The 22275-nt window shown below is 41.8% G+C and overlaps 1 protein-coding gene across 1 annotated transcript in view; it reads left to right on the forward strand.

The window, feature by feature from the left end:
* VWF (von Willebrand factor) overlaps positions 1 to 22275 on the forward strand; it is a 152831-nt gene that overhangs the window by 1857 nt on the left and 128699 nt on the right. The window contains exons 3-8 of the mRNA XM_075162771.1: positions 411 to 569; positions 2274 to 2376; positions 2466 to 2674; positions 12540 to 12664; positions 19791 to 20007; positions 22129 to 22251. Of these exons, the coding sequence (XP_075018872.1) occupies positions 411 to 569; positions 2274 to 2376; positions 2466 to 2674; positions 12540 to 12664; positions 19791 to 20007; positions 22129 to 22251 (936 nt within the window). The remainder of the gene's footprint in view (positions 1 to 410; positions 570 to 2273; positions 2377 to 2465; positions 2675 to 12539; positions 12665 to 19790; positions 20008 to 22128; positions 22252 to 22275) is intronic.

The following is a 22275-nucleotide window of genomic DNA, read 5'->3' on the forward strand; positions in this document are numbered from 1 at the left end:
CTTTTAGCTCTTTACCTTGTACTGTGTTGAGTCACAATGACTCCCTGAAGTCAGTGATGCTTGGATGAATAAACTATGGGGCTTTGCTACTGCCCTATTGATTTTAATGGGATTGCAGGCAGGCATAAATGAATGAATGCATGGCATTCCTTAAAGAATCAGGATTACAATTACCCATGCAAGGTTTGGGCCAGTAGAAATAAAGAGAAAAAGCCATTTCACTAATGCATATAATAAAAAAAAAAATCTATGCTTGATCCTATGGACTGTCATGGCAGACATACAGTCTGCCTAGAAACTAGGCAGGTCTAGGACATGCAGGGATCAATGTTGATAAATTCCAGCAGATAAATTCCTGAACTACAAAATTAATGTTTTACATTGCAAGTTAATTGTGTTTTGATATCCAGGATCATCAGGTTCTTTTCTTCAGGAGTCATCAGTTTCTCGTTGCAGCCTTTTTGGGAATGATCATATCAAAACTTTTGATGGTTCTTTCTACAATTTTGCTGGGGACTGCAGTTACGTCCTTGCTGGGGACTGTCACAAGCACTCCTTCACACTCTTAGGTGAGTCTGAGCAAGATACCAAGAAGTAACAAATGTAAAGTGTTGTAGGGATGTGGCATTGCCCCTGTGCCGGGTTCCGTCACTGAGAAGAAAAGACAAATAGCTTTGCCCTTTGTCAGATAGGATGGACCACTGTGTGAAAGGATCTTCGGTTTTTGTTTGTTTTTTTTTTTTCTTTTCTGAAAGCAGGATTACTTCTGAGGGAATTCTGTCACTTTGGCTTCTGTTATCCCTTGGTAATATATCTCACACATAACTAAGCTGCCAAGGAATGGAGATTTTCTTACTGGCTCTTCTAGAGAGGGAAAGTGAGACCTTTTTTAATTTTGAATTTGCTAGAGGAATGTGGCTGTTAAAGCTGAGTACAGGAATAGGAGCTACACGACCCTGTAGAACTAATTTTACCTGTATGCTAAATACCCCAATAAGAAAAATCCCATCCTGCAGGACAATAAGCCTTTGAATTAGCAAGAGCCCCTACAGCATTATTCTTGGGGATGGGTAACAGATGATATGAGAACCAAAACCGTATGTTACTTTGATACTGAACTCTTTTGGCAGATATTTGTATATTAACTAATAATTGTTCTATATTAGTCATAGTTCAAGACAACTTTACTGATTATGAGTAAATAGAAGTAAACTGATCCCATCACTCTGAAAAGGAAACATATACCAATTTAAATAATTTTCTTCCTCAACTTAAGCAATTTGGTACAATTTTTTTGTATGTAGAAGGACCCGCCAGCACATGTGAAGTATGAATTGATTGCAGTATTTTATGTGATCAAATAAATCTTTAAAAAAACCCCACCCACGAGCAGAGGCTTTATTTTTTTATTGGGCACGTAAGCATGACATAATCTGTTTTTGATGCCTATCTTAGGATATGTGCGTGGGTTTGTTTTGGTTTTGGATACCTGGCTGTGCAGTCTGGATTGCACAGTAAAGCGTCTAGGTACCCGGAAGTGCAATCTGCATTGCTGAGTAAAGCATCTACGTCTGGGCAGAGCTGGCTACTTCAGAGCAGGAGGTCCAGAACGGGCAGCGCATTGTGCAAGGAGCTGCTCTAAAGTCAAAGCTAGACAACGGGCAAAAGCAGAGAAAGGACGATGTCTGAACCCCCCAACCTCTTCTCTCTCAGAACCTAAGAAAGTGCTCTCCATCTCTTTGTGCTGCTCCTTTTGAAAAATTCAGAGTGAGTTGCTCCCTAGTTGGATAGCCAATATTGGCACCTACCCCTTAAAGACCAGTTGAGATGATTAGAGGGCTTACCAAGAACAAAGATATCTAGGCTCAGTTCTTCCACCAGTTCAATGGATTCAACCCCCTTCTCTTACCACTGAACTATTGGTTGTTCTTGGGAGGAAACTAGGAAGGGAAAGAGCAGCGCAGATCATCAGGCACATCTCCTGTGGAAACTCCTCCAGTGTGCATGGTAGGATGGAGAATTCACTGGCTAGAGACAGTAATGGGGAGAGCATGAGTCCACAGCCAGTGCCAGGTCATGTGCCTGCCAGTGGTTGATGCCAGCCCTCATCCTGGGACTACCTGTTCATTTCACATTAAACAACTATGGGATGAAATAGATGGATGGCTCTTGAAGATGTTAGATGATATGCTCTCAATTCTGCAATGTGTACTTACAAGTTGTCCTCCTGAGTCCCAGAACTAACAATATTTGCTTATGTCTCATCTCTTCAGGTGACTACCAGGATGGGGAGAAAATTGGTTTCTCTGTGTATCTCGGAGAATATTTCAATCTTCACTTCTCCTTTGATGGAGATGTGATGCAGGAAGACAAAAGGTAACTGTGGGAACAACAAGTATTCCAGCCGAAAAAACCTGATGTTTTTTGTGCGTCACATTCTGAGAAATTCCTATTTTTCTTCACAGGGTTTCCATACCTTTTGCCTCCAATGGCATATTCATAGAGAAGGAGACAGGTTATTATAAAATATCCAGTGATGAGCATGGCTTTGCGGTGAAGATTGATATCAGTGGGAATATTCAGATACTCCTTCAAGAAAAGCACTATAATAAGACCTGTGGGTTGTGTGGCAACTTTAATAAATTTGCTGAAGATGACTTCAGAACTCAGGAAGGTAAGACTATGACTAACTGATTGTATTTTAATGTACACTCTGCACACCTCTCCTGATGGGTGACTCAACAAAGATTTTGCTGATCCAGCAAAACGTTTCTACAAAACCTGTCAGGTACCTCATCTTGATGCTCCAAAAAGCTATCTAAGTTCTTTCATCTTCCTTTCTCCTGAAAGGGAATTGCTGTCACATCTCATTCCTGAGCAAAGCCCAGAAGTCTGAACTTAACACTTTTAGAAACCTTGAATCTTGAAATACAAAGATAAAGCTACAGGCTAAACAACGCACAATATAGTGTGTGGGGAGACCGATTAGGAGAAGACTCAGAAAAAAAATATGTGAGGAATACTCATTGATTCAACTTCTAATTTTTCACAAGTTAGAAAAGTGAGAGTAAGAATAGATAGATAGTGTTGCAATAGCAGAATATTAAATCCTGGGGGTTGCTCCTGGCAGGTTTGTACCTGGATTTGGCATGGGATGCTGTTCTATAAAGTGGTTACCTTTTAATGGCATTTCCCTGTCCATATGGACTGTTGATTTGGAGGTGCACCTTATATCACGGCAACTCCTAATGAAAGGGAGAGACAAGACTGCTTTTGCTGCTCTACTCACCTTTACGCAAAGTCTGCCGGTGTGGGTGAAGACTAAGAGTTTTGGAAAAGCACTGAGTATGACTTTGAAGGACCAATCTTGATTTGTGGTATTTCAGAATGTTTTTTTAATTTTTAGTACTTACTTGAAGAGGAAAGGTTTAAAGTAAAGTTAGTTAATACATTAATATGTTAAATTGATAACGTAAAGTATGTATTAAAAATAAATTATCTAGAAATAGAAAGGGAGACAAAACAACTTGGAGAAGAGCCCGACAGTGCTCCACAGACTGATTTTATAGTATCTTAAAATGATTGATCAGCCCTTCAGCAATGTAAATCATAAAGAAAAAACCTCAGCTCACAGAATTGCTTGGCGTGGCTTGGATACCTTGATGTCTGAATTTGTTGAGATCTGAAGTTTACATCTTTTTCTTGAGACAACTAATAGAAGTGAGGCTATTTTAAAACACAGAAGCAGAAAAGTATTGCCTTGCACCGTTCAAGTGTAAAGGATTCCCTTCTGCTGATGATGTTTAAATGTTTCGTGCTGTATTTGTTTAACACACCTGAGACTGTATCCTCCCTCTTAAAAAAAGACAGTGCTTTCACAAACACAGATTTCTGAACGTAATGAAGTACATGACAGGGTCACTGCTTGGAAGAGTTGAAAAATAATAGAGAAGGTGGCAGAGAACATGCATAGCTCTTACTGTACGATGAAGGTGCTGACTTCTGTAACCTGCGTGGACATACAGATGTGTGCTCTTAGCCTGAAGAATAGAACCGTATATCAGCAATTCTGCCAGTTTTTTACTCTGATACAATAGACCTTTCATTTAAACTAATTTAGAAGGAATTAGAATTAATTATATTTGAATTTGTTGTATCAGTGAGGGACGTCACTATGCCCACACATTGTTTGTCTCCTTGGCAGCTCTGCTGGCAGGGTGGTTCATATGGGCTCTTCTTAACTTGCTCCAAGTAAAATCAGGTTTTGATTAATTCAGACCATTTTTTTTTTAAACTGTTGAAGCTAACTTCTAGGTGCGGGGCAACACAAGCAGCTGGGAGAGGCAATATTCTTTATATGAAAGATCTAGGCAGCCAATTGGTAGCCTATGAAGCAGATTATCCTTTTCTTTCCACTGCAATTTTTATTTGCTCTCCTTTTATCCTGATTAGATCTCATAAAGGTCAGCCCAACCCAGGATGTGAGCTTGGTGTAATGACTTAGCGATCTGAGGGCACTGAAAGGTTACCTTAAGGTGGCCGGCAGACTGAACTCTCCCATTGGTGTGTCCATTGCTTCCTGTTAAAATCTGGGCATATATTGATTTATCAGATTTGACCCTCCGTTCGAATCTGTTAAATATATTTCTGGTCAGGATTTGTATTGATATTAAATACAATAAGATCTTTGAGCTTCAGAATAAAATGCAATGGAAGCACAGTGCACAAAGGAAAAAGACGACGATCCAATGTTGCCAAGATGACGGGCTCTCATCTGGAAACCCCTGGGCAGCACTATGCAGATCTGAATGTCAGAGGCAAACGAAGAGAGACGATGCTAGAGGTTATGCATCAGGTATTGTGCTATAGCCAATGAGCTTGTCAGATAGCTGAGATGTTTCAAACCTTCCTGGAGGTTTTTTAAAGGCTGGGCAGGCACCTCAAGATGTACTAGACTTTAAACTGCTTTGATTTACACTGAAATGGTAAACTGCCTGCTTGCTAATAGTTCTTGCTTGGTAGGAGGGGAGCCTATAAGAACCACTGTGATGGAAAGAGATCTGCAGCTGAAATGTTTTTTTCTGTCTCTCTCAGACTGTAGTTCACACAGTTTAAAAGCTAATGCAGTAGTTTTGTATCATCTTCGTATCTGCCTGCGTAGGAGGAAACTCATGTGATTTGATGACCCATTTCTAGGGCTTCTTTGTGGCACCAGAGGACCAGATCCCAGATTTGTGCAGAAGTCAGAGTTGTCATGGATAGAATCTAGCCCATAAACACAGTCTTTCATGTAGCATCACATGTTTTGTCATGGTTTCAACAAAATGGCAATGTTTATGTTGAAAACAAATGAAAACATGATTTTTCTGTATTTTAGATCCAAAAAAAATTGTGGTTTAATAACACAGAGGGTTGGTTTGGTTTGCCACAGTTTGCTCCTGAGAAACTGGGTTATGATATAGAACTATATTAATTATATTTGGATTGTTTTGGGATGGTGGTGAAATAAGAGGCAAAGTACCTGCTGTATTATTGGACATTACCACTTACAGCAAGTAAATAAAGGAGGCATAAAGGAAAGGGTGTTTAAACTTAGTGAACAGTGTGTAATTGTTTTTCTTTTGATATATTCATACTCATGTTTTATAATCTACTCAATCATGTGCTATTGTCATGGCACTCTTATGACTCCTCACTGTGTTTTGGTGTGGAAACTGAGAACTGATAGTCCAATTAGAGGATAACACACGTCACTTCTGTATACACTTTTGATGTTCACTTATTGAGCTCCTGGAGGTTTAAATAATGTAACTCAAGCTATGATATCTTAGCAAATTAGCATTTGCTAATGGACCTAGCTTTGAAGGTAGTGGCCCTAAGCAGTAGCTCTTGAACCTCAAAAAACCCCCAAATTCTCCCCATTAGGTTTCAGAGTTGCAGACACACACTTTCATTCAGACAGAAGATGGGGTGCTGAGTCACTCTCATTGACATAGTTGGTTACTAAACTAGTTCATCCTGCAGAGAAGTGCTCATGTCCTGTCAAGACTTACAAACAAGATTGATTATATTGTACATAGTTGCTTGTTTATTGGATACAGCAGTAAAAACAAGCCAGCTGCCCCTTGAGAGTTTGTTCTCACACTTTAAGCATAACTAAAATATAAAAGGAAAGTTCTCGGAAGCTTTCCAGGGGTTTTTGTTTGGTTTTTTGTTTGTTTGGTTTTCCTCTAGATCCTAATGGAAGAGTTAATTTCTCCTCTGCTTTTTCCTGCCAACTAGGCTCTGGTCCTTTATAGCCATCCTGTGAACGCTTCCTGCCCTGGTTTCGGCTGGGATAGAGTTAATTTTCTTTCTAGTAGTTGGTATAGTGCTGTGTTTTGGATTTAGTATGAGAATAAGGTTGATAACACACTGATGTTTTAATTGTTGCTAAGTAATGTTTACACTGGTCGGGGGCTTTTCTGCTTCCCATGCTCTGCCGGGTGCATGGGGGACTGGGGGGGAGCATAGCCGGGACAGCTGGCCCAACTGGCCTGCGGGGTATTCCATACCATATGATATCATGCTCAGCATATAAAGCTGGGGGAAGAAGAAGGAAGGGGGGATGTTCGGAGTGATGGCGTTTGTCTCCCCAAGTAACCGTTACGCATGATGGAGCCCTGCTTTCCTGGAGATGACTGAACACCTGCCTGTCGATGGGAAGTAGTGAATGAATTCCTTGTTTTGGTTTGCTTGTGTGCGTGGCTTTTGCTTTACCTCTTAAACTGTCTTTATTTCAACCCATGGGTTTTCTCACTTTTACCCTTCTGATTCTCTCCCCCATCCCATTGTGGGGGGAGTGAGCGAGCGGCTGGGTGGGGTTGATTGCTGGCTGGTGTTAAACCATGACACTTCCAAGACTTGGTAAATGGCCAGGCTCTGCTTTCTGACATGATCATACACTTCTAACTGGTTGCCAGTTTTTGCTCATATCAGAAACATGAAGTTGAGTCCTTTCTAGATGCTCAGTTATCTATTTGGCAGCCTTCAGCCTGTGGCATTTGGATGTCTCATGATCATTGTCATGAGCATTTTACAACTGGGGATCCAAAGCACAGGTCAGAAGAGGTGACTTACATAATACTACGAAGGAAATCTGACACAACACAGGCAACTTGATCCTGAAATCTCCTCAGGGCATGCGCACATGAGCAAGTGGCCAAAACCCCATAGCCTTGCAGCATGTTAGTGGTCAAAGGGCATGCTCTTACCTTGCAGAAAGTATAAGTTAATTTCTCCCCAGTGAGGGAGGTTGCAGTGCAAGCTCATGGAGCTTATTTGTGTGCCTGTAGCCTCAGTCTTTGCCTAGTACTTTTATCGTTGAGCTGTCTCACAGCGATATTGCTGCGATAGGCGCTTGGATGTCTAGGTCATCATTAAAGTTTATTTGTGCAAAAGAGCTCATTCAAGTCCAACACAGGGATATTAATCCATAATTTTGTTATTTGTGCACATTACACTTTCTTAACATTATGGAAGAAAAAGACCAATCCAAATTAATCCAGCGTCCCATTATGCTTTTCTTGGCACTGGCAGAAATGTATTTCTGGGAATCTGTCTCCAAATTACAGAGACATTAATGATAAAACAATACCCATGGCTAATTTTGGATAAAAGCTTGATATTCTGAGCCTGCTCCAGCTGTCAGCAACATATTCCAGCCTTTCAAGCTGCTGAAATACAGAATATGTGATGCCACTGGAGAGTGAATACAGGTTAAACAGGTAGAAGCAGACAGTATCTGCAAGGAAAAATCTGATGTTTCAGGTAATGTTTTTGTTCCAGAAGTAGTATACGTGACTGAATATGCAACTTCCCTATGTGTGTTGCCTGTTATCAGAAGCTTTTAAAGCATGTTCCATTGGTGGTAGTGCAGATAATTTTTTTTTCCCTAAAAAAATAAACAAAAGTTTTGGTCATTCTGAAATCCAAATTTCTTGACGTTTTAAAGGATATCAGTAATTTGATTTTAGGCAAGTTTAAAGTTTTTGTTTGGCCTAAGTAAATAATCTCATTCTCTTTCTTGCATTTTAATTTGAAAGCAAAGGGGATGGATTCACAAGGGAATTTAGCTGTCATTTACAAACAGTACAGATGAAGACGACTTGCCTTGTACCTGTCCTCATTATATGGCATTCGTCTGAGATGACAGAAACCTGCATTAATAACCCACTCTGCTTTCTTCCAAGTTTGGAATCAAAGTTAGACATTTTTGTCGTGAGGAGCATGCCTTCATCACTGGACTGTAGAGTTTTGGAGATCCTCTTTCCCTCTCTTGTGTTTAATATTATTAATTTTATATTCATTGAACCAGAGAGGGCAGGAAAGACTTCAATATTTCATATCATTAATTTGGTCCAAACTATGGATCAGTTTTTCGTCAACCTTGCCAATAGTTTTGCTTGTCTGGAACCATGTACTAAACCATGTAAAACTGTTCTTTTAAAAAAAAACCAAACCAAAACCAGCCAACCAACCAACCAAACCCCTTACAAACAAAGAAACCCCATTGCTTGGTAAATAACTAACGTGAAAGTTTACACACCTCTACTCACAGTGTTGTAGTGTCTTGCACAAATTCTTGCATATATTTTACAGATGAGTTAGCAGAGCCTAGGAGAGTTAACCTGATGGGCCTATGGCGATATGAAAAATCTGCAGGAGATCGAGGGAGGGAGGTCAGGGTTCCTGCCTCCCACTCGCGTGCCTTGAGCGCGAGATGGTTATTGCTAATGCTTCGCCTTGCCAGACGACCAGTCTCAAAGTAAACAAACATCATACCAGCTTCAGATTTCAGAAGGAACTGGTGATTTTGAGACCCAGATATCATAGTGAACACTAATTTTTTTGTCGAGAGTGAACATCATCTGTCTGAAAATCAGATAAGTGAAAGCAACTGTTCTGACCAAAAAAAAGGGGGCGGGGGAGGGGGGGAAGTCTTGCCCAAAACATGTCAGTGTGGTGTGAGGTTTTGGTTTGTTTATTTTTGGTTTTGTTTTTTTTTCTCTCCAAGGAGACAGAGACCTGAGGGCAGCAGTTAGAGCACTAAAGTCATAGTCCAACAGAAAGCCCTTGGAGGCCCTACCTGCTGCGCAGGTGGTTGGTGCGTGGCCCTCTCCTGGGGGGACGCTAGCAGGATTATCAAAGTGGTGGGATGTTTCTGGAACTTAGGGAGAAGGTGAGATTTGGGTTGTGCTTTAACAGCTACCTCCTGAACCCACCTTGTATCCTAAAAGGAGACTGCAGGCTAGCTAGCTGCCTGGGGGTCTTGGCTGTTGACCAGCCAGTTTGCACGCCAGCGTCAGTCTGTACTATGGTCCACATCAGGCACCGGTTCTTCAGGCACTTGTCTTGTGTCCAAATGCTTTGTTTTCATTACATTTTGTGACAGCATCTATTTTCAGCTTGCTTGCTTCCTGCAAGACTTAGACAAAACCAGTGCTTTAGCAAAAATCCCACCCGGCCTGTACGGAGGGTTTCTGGTTGTAGGGCTCTGATGAGCCCTGGCTAAGAATTGTTTCTCCAGAAACTTGGCTGCTTAGAGAAAGAAGAAAAACCGCACACGGAAGGAACAGAAGGAAATCAAAACTCTGCTGTGTAGGAGAGGAGGGCAGTCGCGCTGCGTGGTGGGTGTGCCGTGCCAGAGCAGACAGCTGAGATGCTGTTCATAGTATCACCTGCACGCTTAAGAAACCCCAAGGTTTTTAGGCTGTTTTTGTTGTGTTGTCTCTTCCACCGCCTTTCCTTTCCCCTCGTGTCCTTCAGCAGAAGGAAATGAAGGTGTCGGGTGAAGGCAGCGGCAGTGGCGGGCACTCTTCCCCCCGCCTGGGGCAGTCAGACGTGCCAGGGACAATTCTCCCTCACCACTTTTCTTCCTGAAGCCTCATCAAATAGATGAAATATTTGAGAATCACCACACTGATCGATAGGGCGTGTAGCGCAGAGTATGGGTTGAAGAGTCCCCTCCAAAGTAACCCTCTGCAGAAATGACTTATCCCCATGACCTAAATTTGTTAAGCAACTCAGTGGCCTCAGGGTCGCTTCACAGTTTCACGTTAGAGCTCTTCTCATGGTCAGTGAAACCTCCATGTCCAACTGCTTTTCACCTTTCCAGGAGTATGGAGTGCATCTTGCTGTGTGTTTGTAAAGCTGCTCATTCAAGGAAAATACAGGTGCTCTGAAAATACAGGTTCCACTGAATCTGTATTATGGGAAGTAATAACTAATGATATTCAGTGAAATACCGTGCGTCTCTAGTGACTGCATAGTGCCTTTCCAGCCCTTTATCTGTTGCCATAGGTCACTTAAGGCTACGCTGGGCAAATGACAGGGAAAATACACTGTCAACTGATCTTTCTTAATTCATTATTATCCTAGATTTTTATGATCATATGTTGAGGAGGCTTACCTGGGGCAGGACCTTGAGCTATTGAGCAAGTCCAAATGGATCAAGTATTGCCTGTTCCAAACAGCTTGTAGCTTAATTTAAGGGCCCCAGGACTTTGCAAGGAGGAAGAACTGCTCTGGCAAGGTGTTAGCAAATCGCTCGTGCCTGTGGAATAGTCCGCTAATATACAAACAGGCACTGACAACAAGAGGGTTTGAAGAACAGGTTAAAAAAAAAACCAAACCAAAACCCACAAAAGTTTTGAAATTATTTATTTTGAAAAAATTTCACTTGAAAGTATTAAGCAGAAGAGTTAAAATGGTATAACACAAATGTTGCATAAAAGAACTACATAAGAGGTATAAATTTACAAGCATCACAGAAAAAAAAATCTAACGGAGGGGGAGAAATGAAAAAACAGGTGATCAGCATTTCAGGGCCAACAATTGTCCCAACCTTCAAATTTTAACTTGTGGGTAAATGAGGATCTGGTGGTACCTGCCAGTGGGAAACTCAACACGGACACGCATTCAGAGCCAGAGGAACACTGCTTAAGAGCGGAGCCCATCTCTTATTTTATAACTGTTAGTGTAAGACTGCATTAGTGCAAATAAAAAGGAATGTATTTAATTTGGCATCTTGCTTCTCGTCAGACTAGTTTTCATCATACTCTAATCTTTACAATCTGTGGTAAGCAAAAGGATTGCATTCTTCTTGTTGCTGTTTTTCTTTTCTTATGCTCAGTTCTGGCTGCACAGATGAAAATTTCATGCCTTTTACTGCCTTCCCCTGTCATCCTTTCCTCTGAGTCTTACTCCTTTGACATCTGCTATGGGCCTAATGTATGCTACATTTATGAGGCCCTAACTTTTAGTTTACAAGAAAAAGTCTACTAAAGGCTACTGGCTTTATTACATCCGTGTTATCATTCTCTGTGTAGTTTTCACGACTACCCTTTAGTTTAGGAACAGTTTTACTGTCCAGTATATTCTGTGTGTTTGTACTTAATGTATAGCAGGTAGGTTAATGACGTTTTATTTATATATACGTATAAAAAAAAGTTATAAAATATAAAATGTATTTAAAATATAAAAATATTATATAGATATATTTAGGAAGCATTTCTTTTGTTTTCCAATTACAGTCAGGGTCATATTTCCATTCTTGGGAATGCGTTAACAGTGGCAATAGATATTCTTATATGCAACACAGTTGGGTTTTAAAGAGCAAAGTTACAGAACTTTACACTTCTACAGAGAGTCATGAAATTAACTATTTTGTAGCAGGTACCCACAGAAGGAAGCAGAGGTAGTCCTCTAATCAGCCAGGCCATGGGAGGCAAAAGGGGGAGGAGGGAACATTCCCTTTCTGGGAGGATCCCCCTTCTCAGAAGGATGGAGCAACAGAAGCAAAGACTCTGCTTGCATCTCCCAGGAGGCGGCAGCCATACAGATTAACTCCTTCAGTTTTGCTTTTGTGCAAAGTGAGTGCAAATCTTGCCAAGACTGGGCCTGGAGCTGCTTGTAATATGGCAGAGGAGCACGTTTCAGTGCTCCTGAAGTAAGATCATGGGCCCAAGCAATTATGGTGTATGTTAAGTTTCTTTGCAAACAAGATTTAGTTTCAGACAGAAGGAGAAAATCAAGGCTAGTTGGGATCAGGAATGCTAATACTTTAATTGGTTAGGGAGAGCAGCTTCATTTTGTTTGCCTCTTTAATGTCTCGTGTTTTGTTGACAACTTCTAAATAGTAGGAAAATGTGTAGGCATGCTCAGGCTTCTGCAGCTTATAGCTGACCAGCAAATAACTCCTACCGTGTTCATACAGGTGTAAGAAGTGCTGGGAGCTGCCTTCTGCAGGCTTCAGGCTGTCCTTGAGCTCAGAGAGGTCCTCTGCAGGAGTCAGTCGAGATCAGTGAAAGTAGCTTTTCTACAGTCAATCTATTTGGAATAGAAATTCATTTGATATGACAGTTTTTATTTTTAAAACCAGCTTTCAGCAGACTATCACATAGATAGTAGCCAATAATGTAGTAGCCAATAATGTAGTAGCCAAGTTTGTTGCTCAAACCCCTAAACAGCCATGTGCTTCTCCTTTTCTTCATTCACAGGAACCCTTGTGGGAAACAGTTACGATTTTGCAAACTCCTGGGCCTTGCAGAGTGAAAACATGCGGTGCAAGAGAGTGCAGACTCCAAGTAACACCTGCAACATTTCATCTGATATTGCAGAGAAGGTTGGTGCCACAAGATACCATTCTGGTTTCGGTCCTCCTCTACCTGAAGGCAGCTTGTCAGCCCTTTGGCAGAAGAACACAAATGCTTCCTTGAATCCACGTCTGTACCTAACCCTCCCTCAGCAAGCGGTTAGGATGCGAGGCGCAGGAAATACCCATTCTGGGTTTCTGAGGCGCAATGTGGTGAATATAGTACTGGGCACCGCTGTCACTGCTGCACTGGAACAAGGTACACGGCTCCTCGTCCAGCCTGGCAGGAATTAACTGCAGGCTGGCGGTGGCCGTATGTAGGTCCCTGCTGTGGTGCAGCAGGATCAGGTGCAGGCAGAAGGTGGAAGAGACACATCCGCAGTGCCTGCCCGTGCTGTCTGTGAGTGCTCCCAGCCTCTCCGTGAGCCAGCGTAGGACTGGACGCAGGAAGTTTGTGGTTCCTGAGCTGATAACTATGTGCCCTCTCTGCAGACTCTGGCTGGTGCTAGCAGGAGGATATCTGCACTAGGCTGCCTGGTGCTGTAGAGAAGTGACCTCGGAGGTTGCACGTTATGACAGATGTCTTATTTACTGCAGTCTTAAGAAAGGAACAGTTTACTCACTAGTAAGAGAGTGCAATTTTTCTCTCCTACTGCACCCTGGCAGTCGCTATTCTTTCTAAAACAGTAGTACATATATATGCCCCTTCCTCTCCCCCCAAAAACCCCCAAAACCCCACACACAAACATCAAACAGATAAACAAAGAAACCAACAGCTCATTTGAGCCTGAAGTGTGAGTTGCTGCCAAAGAAACTTTGGTGTTACTTAGGAAAGGTGTGTTTAAGTGGTGCCTGTAGAATGAGGTCGTTAATTCCCTCTCTGATTCTGCCAGCAGGGAAGTATCAGTTATGAAGCCTCTGTAGGCACCACCACTGCAAATAGTATTTGCGAATGTGTTGCAGTTCATATACCTGGGAGTCACCAGAGCGGGGAGATGCTTCAGCCAGGCTATTTTTGACAGAGGAGATGTTCTCTGTAGGTGTTGCAAAGGCTCTGTGTCACCAGGCTATTTCCCTTGCCAGGAGAGGAGGAGGAGGAGGTTCCTTCAGCTACGCATATAGATAGTAGCTCTGATTTGTTGAAGAAACACAGAACTGCTTGTCTCAGCCAACTCTGTGACCCCCTTTGCTGCATCAACCTTTTCCCTCTCCTCTTTTATAAGTATAAACATGTTCCTTGCTTCCCTTAGACACAGGGCGGACACATGCAGATGGTCACCAGCTCAGGGAGGAAAGTAGCTTTGAATATATACAGATTGCATGTGGTATTACAGGTTATGACTGTCATGGTGAATTGAGCCCTCATCCTTTGAGGATTTGCATCTGATCTCATGTACTCTGTTGTAAATCAGAATGATCTGGTGAGTGCCAGATTTAGATTTATACCAGAGTGACAGGCCAAAATTTAGCTCTCAGATTCTTGCTATACAAGTCCTGTAGACCGATGATACTTGTTAAACTAGGCTCAAATAATTTCTCAAGAGTAGTAGCACTTCCTAGAACATATCTGCTCTACAGCTACTTCGAGTGCTGGTTTCCTAGTTACCTGGAAAAAGCTAACAGACTCGGACAAGCCTGCAAACTTCTGCCTATTTATACTTCCACTAAGTTTTTGGATGGGGATGCTTGTGTTAGATATGTTCTGAAATTCTGTGAAGCATGCTCGTGCCCCTTAGCACTACAGCTTCAGCCTTGCAGCCTGCAAACTTGGCTGAGGAAATACAGCGGTGATTTCAGCTTGGAAATCTCCAGCCTATGCTTCTCGTTCAAGCTGAGCTGGTGTGCGTGGGGCGTTTCTGTCAGGGTTGGGACTGATTGAACACCTAATGGTGCATGGTGCCGAGGATGTGATCAAAGCATGAGGGGTTTCAATCTGGCTGAGATACCTTCTGAGGGACAGGACTGTGTCTTGAACCTGGTCACAGCTCTAGAGCAGGGATAGTTCTTGCAACTGGTTGTGGCTGCTGGAATTTTATCTATTCAGGCAAGTTTAATGTTTAGAAAATGTCAACACTGCAACTGAGGCCAGGGCGTGGCATGCAGGGTGAAATCTTGTCTGATGGGTAGACTGCAACTAATGCGAGTTTTATACAGATCGTGTTAAATATTGATGCTTTGTTGGATAAAGTTTGCTCTCCCGCAAACTGTATGAAATTATCTTCTCTCTTGTGTGAGTTCATGAGCTCACAGCATTTAACATTGGTTTAATTTATTCACTGTGCAAGAATAAACACAGCACTATTAATAGAAGTCCAGCCAAATGAGTGCCTGCTGAAGAATGTAGGGCTTTTTAATAGCATGCTTTGTTTGCTTGCTTCAGCTTCAGGAATGTAAATCTCCCCCGTCTCCCAGCCTCCCTCCCTGCCAGGCGGTCAGCTGCTAGATGAGGAAAACAACAGCTTTGGTTCAGTGCGCTCCTCCCGCCGCCGTCCCCCCACTCGGGGTAGATCTGTGGTTTTCTTTGCTGTCTCTGCCCCCCCACCACAACAGCATCCTTGGAGAGATGGCTTCCGACTTCTTTGCAAGATGCAGTGAAGCCATAAAGCCCTGTTGCTCTTTTGTCTTCAAATCATAGAAAACGCAAGCAATTTTGTGTTCTTTAATAAGGAAGAGCTCTTGTCTTGATTAATGGCTCCATGTATCAGCTGAAGGTCTTGACCCACTCACACTCTTACCCTACTGTTGCTCTCGGTCTCTCCCTGCCCTCCACCTCCAAAACACATACACGCTTACATGTGTTGACTACTGCTCTGCCTGCAGACACGGTTTCTTCTCTCATACATGTACTTCCCTCCTAGGGCTGGAGGCAGCTTGGCATCTGCTGTGGAGCTGCCTGTTGGCTACCTTGTCTTGTGATCCGGAGAGCATGCCAAACGGGGTAGCGTCAGAGGGAGGGAGCTACTGCCTCCCTACCATGCCCTGCCCTCTCCGGCTGCTGTTTAAATAGTTACGAAAAAGGAAGAGCTTCTCTGCGTTGTCTGAGCCATTTTTTTCACCACTCAGATGTGATGATTTAGGCTTCCCGTTCAATGAAGTACTGCAATCTAATAGCCCTTCAGATGACTAACAGCATGGGTAACATGGATCTTGAAGTATGAAATGGAGTGACGTGGATAACTGTGGTAATGAGGCAGCCTTGAAAACAAAAATATATATGTTTTAAAGCATTACGATTGATTTATGCATTCTTCGATGTTACCTTTATTTTCCAGATTTCACCTCTAATAGAAATGGTGCATGGAGGCCACAATTCACTGTATTTCTTTTTTTTCTTTCTTATTAGGAAACTATACCTATAACATTTCAACTAATTTCTGCTTTTGCTGAAATTCAGTTTTTGCTGCGATTGATAAGAAACAGTCCCACTCATATCCCATGGAGCACTTCCATATGCAATAAAGAAATAGCATTTATCCCCAGATCTGAAAGCAAGTGGGAGAGGTTTTTAACTTTTGGACTGTGATTTGTAATGGTAGAGGTCACAAGCAGGTCCAGCAAAGACATGGACATACAATACTATAATATTATAATTTTAGGGGTGAAAATGAGGCCCACTGTATCTAAAATCTCATTTTTCTGCTCCTGAAATATACAGGTTAGCTGAATCAACATTCAAGTGAAGTGACTTCTGTCAGTTATTCTTATGTTTGCTCAAACATACAGCCAGCATTCAGTGTACTAAACACATTGGCTTTGGATGCTTTTTACTTGGAAAGATGGGAGACTAAATCATTCTCCCTTTGATGAGTGAACCAATAGAAGATGTATTCTGAAAAACTATACCCAATTATGGCACCAAAGGATACTGTTCCTGAATGATCTAGAGAAACACTTCTGTGTATCTATACAGCATAGGGTTTAAATTCAAGGGAAGGAGAGGGTGTCTCTGCTTTCTTCTGTTACTTTTTGCATTATATTTCTTTAATGGCAATTTTTAAGCAATAGGCAGATGCAGTTCATGCAGCAGCAGAAGGCAATGCCACATATTGAAAGAATGTACAAAAATCCACCTACAGCTCTGTGTGGTGGGACTGGGGCAGAAACAAGGTCAGCAAGTTTGTGGTCACTAAGGGTTGTCAGTGCCAGGACACTGCCAACTCATTTAAAGAAACACTTAAAATAAAACTCATGCAGAACTCAAGGGAGAAGTTTCAAGACCTTCACCTGTATTTCAGATACTGCAGTCAGTTCTGCTAGTTTTAATCTTACAGCCACCTGTACTCTAAGTACTATTTCAGCCTGGTCTGTTGGTTTTAGATGTTTCTTTGTCTGTGTGGAGCCACTTCCAGGACTGTTGCTCCATGAGCAGGAACACTACAGCAGCGGGTGAGACTGCCAATATCTGGTGCTCACCATGATGTGCATTGTCCCCTAAACTAAAGAACAAGGCCCTCTCTTATTTCAGCCTGACATTGAGTTTTAAAGAAAGAAAAGACAGAAAATAAAAATAATTTACAGAATGGTTTAAGTTGGAAGTGACCATTGGAGGACATCTTGTCCAACTCCCTGCTTGCAACAGGGCCATCCTAGGTCAGGTTGCTCTGGTCCTTGTCCACTCACATTTCGAATATCTCCAAGGGTGGTGGTTCCACAGCCTCTCTGAACACTTGTTCCAATCTTTGGCCACCCTTGCGGTGAAAATTTTTTTTTGGTTTTGTATCTATTTGGATTTACCCATATTCCAGCTTATGTCCGTTAATTCATCACAATAGTTGAGATATGTCTAAAAGATGGGAAAAATTCAGCTATAATTTCTTGTATAAAGTCACTGGAAAACCTGAAGCAATTTGAATGGCAAGAAAACCTTTACGTAGAAAAAATGAAGAGTTTGTTGCTTTCTAACATATATCACTTGGTTTCTTGATAATCAGCTAGAGCTCAGTCATTAGATATGTTGTTATGGAACAAGACCAAGACCAAGACCAAGGAACACTATAGGAAAAAAAAAAAGGGGGGGGTTAATTTGTGTGTGTGTGTGTGTAATCTCCTTTATTTTTAAAGTCATTTTCACATCTAACATTTACTAACATGGTCATAAAAGATTGTTTCTACTAGTTTTACTGTTTAGTGGAATATACAGAGTCTGAGTTCTACTGCAACGTAACAATTGAGTTGTATTACCTTTTTAACAAGGCTATTACCTTATTAAGAAAACTTATTAACACAGCCCCTAAATGGGCTTATTGCATATACTGGTTTTCTGTTGCATTTGATAGTATCTGGATCAAGGCTTTGATCCAGCAATTGCTGCACTGCTCATCCTCTGAATGGCTCTGAGCTCACTTTCGGTTATATCAGTTTCATCTTGAAATCCTGCTTTAATAGCCTTTTTGGTTGCTTCTGTTGTTGTTACTTCCACCTTTAGGGCACTTTTTCAGCTTTCTCGTACTTCTCTGTAGTCTTAGAGCAGCACCAGCCACCCTTTATGCAGTTCCTGCTCCCTTCCTTCTAGTCTTTTTTTCCAGCTGGTTCAGCATGGTGGCTGCTATCTGGGCATCAGAATTATTCCAGGCTGGAGCTGATTTTCTGGAGGACAATCATGTTCAGCTGCCTAATGGTGCTCAGTTCGCATTGCTTTAAGTTCCCTGAGGCCTTTTTCAGAAAGCTCAAAACCCCTTTGTGTACGTGGTTGTTTGCTGAGCATTTGCTAAACTCTGAATATATTCCCAATGGGCCAGACATTTCTGGTTGGTTTGTTTTCATAAGCAAGAAGTTCTCTCTCAGTTCAGACATGTACCAGCTTTAGCTGATCACCTGGACAAAACACCCTTCAGCAAAAAAAGTCTTTTCTACTCAGCAGTTTTCCTATACAGGTATACCATCTGCCATTCAGAGAAGACATCTAGACATCTGCTGAACTCTGTGGTTTTTTTGCTCCCCATTTTTCATCTCCCAGAAAATGAAAACAAGACTTTCTCTCTCTCTCTCTTTTTTTTTTTTTTTTAAGCACAGCAACTTGTATGTGCTATCACCTCAGGTACTTATTAAGGTATTCAGGAGTAATGCATTGTTACTGTGAACTACACTGAAGAACAAGCCTCCCCCCCGCCATGTATAACACCTGAAATATACAGCATGGTTACATCTGCTTATATAAAACATTGAGAAATAAGTAGAAGAAAGTTATGCTTCAACTGTTTGTGCTAGGGTTGTATCAGAAAATCGTTTCTCCACTTATCTAAACTCAGTGTCATCCTTTCAGAAAATTGCATTGAGGACCTCAGGCTTGTTGAGCTGTGACATAATGCATGCATAAGAGAAAGTCTATTTGGGAGCCTTCCTTGGAGAACTTAGCCATAAACTACGTTTTCCTTGTTTCACATACAACTAAGTTTCATCTTAGCTTGCTGCTGTCTGAAAGGAGAGGTCTTGGTACCCTCCCCCCGTCTCACTGTGCAGTCCTCTCCTTACAGTAGCTGTGACCATGCTGATTTAACTCACGAGAAGGGCAGAACAAATTGCTTGTCTTCCCTGAGTTATTTTTCTGCCATTTATCTGTGTTAAATTGACCTGTCATGCATTGGACAAGCCAGCAGGAGCGACAGGAACATGTGGCCAGAAGTGGGGAACAAATTTAATTCCTCGGATTCCAGCCAGACTCAGTCTTTTACTCTAAAACTTACTCTGTTCCCTCATTATCCAAAAGATGGTCTGGTCATTTTTCTTCCTAAGTACCTCAATCGTAAGTTCCTCTCCCTTGCTGTGCGTGTCTTCCTGGTAGTCCAGACACCACCTGATTCTTCACTGGGTAGGAAGCAGTTCTTTGCTTCCCTTCATTTGCTGACTGATTGACTGACATGTTTCTGCATGAAACATCCCTTATATGACATTCTATTTTATAATAATCAGTATATTAATGTACCTCTGTGTATATATGGATGTGGTAAATAAATGGATGTAGCTCACTACTGGCTCTTGACTATGATGTTATTTAACTACATGGTGGTGTTAAATAATAACCGTGATGTTATTTAACAACTGTGGTGACAGTGTGTTTGGAAAAGTTGGGTTTTCTCCCTTCTTACTGAGACTTTAGTAACTAATTTTGAGCTTTTTCTCTCTCTCTTTCTACCTTTGCTCCTTACTTGTCATGCAGGGTGTCATGGACATCTGCCAGCTGCTAAGAACATCTTTGACCTTCTCCCGGTGCCACCATCGAGTTGATCCAGAGCCATACATCGATCTCTGTGAAAGAGACATCTGTGCCTGTACCCAGGGCATGGACTGTCACTGCTCGGTGTTCCTTGATTATGCAAGAAGCTGCGCTCACGAAGGAGTGATTTTGGACGGGTGGCCTGAGGAGAGCTCATGCAGTAAGCTGACAGGATTATTCCTAGGCTGCTTATCCCAAATGAGATCATGCCTGTCTTGCAGATTTATGTGCTGCAGCTAAAAGCAACTGGTGCTTTTTTAGGACGTTGATTCAGGTTGATTCAGGCATGGCAGGTTAAAATCTGAAGTGCCTGTCACTTCCATTTATCTGAAGTGCCTTTGCTTGCTCCTGCTTTCAGGTCTCCATCACCCACCTTTTTCTAGAAGTTGTGGTCCCTAAGGCTGGATTGTTTGAACTATATATGAAGAAGATCTTGAGCTGTTACAGGTCCCACCATGGTATACAAAGTAAATGAAAACTTATTTGATACACAAAGGTATAGACTAGGATGTTTCGGAGCTGTTTCATATATGGTTCAGATACGTGACGTTATCCAGCGTGTACTTGTAAGTCAGCATCCTCGTGAAAGGCTCTCCTTAACATTTTTTCATAAAGACAATTGTTTCATCCTTTATTTGCTTGAACCAATTACACTGAAATTGAGATGTTCCCTTTTTTAAGCCAACTTTTGTCTAGGTTAGAGATCCTGATTTCATCTTGAAATGCTGCCTTTATTAGCCCAGTTTTGCTGAGGTCAGAGGTCCTGATTGCATCTCTGCTAAGGTTTTGCAACAAGGAAGTGCATAGATTGTCTGGGATGGATTGCGTTTATAGAAGAAAGGTCATGTTTGCACCCGCTGTTGATATACACATATACCTCCACCGGAGAACCCCAGTTAAATACGTAAGCACACAAATGAATAATAATTAAAAAAAATCAATCCTCTAATTTCATGTTCTCAGTGATTTTTCTCATGTTTTTACATTACACAGGAAGGACAATTTTCTCAGGATGTTTACATAACTTGATTTCATGGGGTAACTGACTGATTAGTACTGACAACACTTTCTTCTCTGGTGAAGATACTCTGCTATTGGCCACCACTGAAGAAAACTGTGCCTTCAGATTATGGTTCGGGCAGGAAGATACTGCCAACCACTTGTTCAAGGGATTGTACACCAGAGGAGAGTCTTATTTCTAGCAGTAATTTGTTACCTTTCCATTGGGACATAAAAGGGATCTGATGAAAACTTGTCGCCTTGCTCAGGATGCAAGACAGAGACCCCATTTTTGCTAGGGCTGTCTGGAAGTCTAACTAAAGCCATGAGTGAAATGAACCCCTCTCTGTTCCCAGGAGCCCATTTCTAACCTTTGACTTCACAAACCACATTTTTTCTGAGTCAGGAAAAAGAGAGGTGGCCTGCTGCCACATCAGGAGCTTAATTTTCCATCACCCTTCATCTGTGCTATGATGCTTTCTCAAGAGATGATGACGATAGTTGCGTTGGAGGCGTGAAATGCTCTGCTGTGTTGGAAGGGCTCTAGTGCTGGGCAGACTGTACTAATGTGAGCTGGTGCCCAAACCCTGGAGCCACAGAGGGCAAGATTGCTCCTTCGTTACCCTCCCACCTCCTTCAATAGAGGATTTGCTGGGAAAGGGCAGGCTCTAATCTTTTCTTCCCACTCCATGCCTATGCAGTCTTGCAGGGTATGTCTGTGCATCAAAATGAAGGAATGGCTATAGTGTGTGCTTGCATAGTGGCCTAGCCTAGATAATGACAGCAGTGAAGATACTACAGCATGGGTGTTATCCTTCCAGTTCTCTGGAAGAAGGAGGATGGCATTTCAGAGTCTTAACTGTCTCCCAGTTCTCTCTGGAAACACGAAAGCGTATAATTTCACAAATGAGTGGAGTAACTGATAGCTTAAAGGTACAGAACATGCTTGTCTATCCAAGTTACTTAGATATTATTGCAAAATTTCTCTCTATGTTTTATTGTTCTTAATGTGCTTGAGTTTAGTTATTAAGACTCAATTTATTAGAAAACAAATTGGCTTTAACCTCTAGGTATTTACTACACAACCTGACAGATGATGATATTGCAGCAAACTGAAAATCAAGTGTTTCTTAAATGTTCTGCTTCTGAAAAAGAAATCATTGATTGGAGAGGATGTGACCTTTTTGGTGTCTCTGTGGTTCAGCCTTTGATAATTAAGGGATTTATTTATTTAAGAGTTATTGAGGAATTTGCATTTCTAATTTTTTTTTAATTGTTTCAGGGCCAAGTTGTCCAGTTGGCATGGAGTATAAGGAATGTGTATCCCCTTGTGCCAAAACCTGCCAGAGCCTGAATATCAATGAAGTGTGTCACGGACAATGTGTTGATGGCTGCAGCTGTCCTGGTAATTTATTTACTGGTTATTTAC

Source organism: Calonectris borealis, chromosome 1 (genome assembly GCF_964195595.1).
Source record: "Calonectris borealis chromosome 1, bCalBor7.hap1.2, whole genome shotgun sequence".
In the NCBI taxonomy this organism is placed as follows: Eukaryota; Metazoa; Chordata; class Aves; order Procellariiformes; family Procellariidae; genus Calonectris; species Calonectris borealis.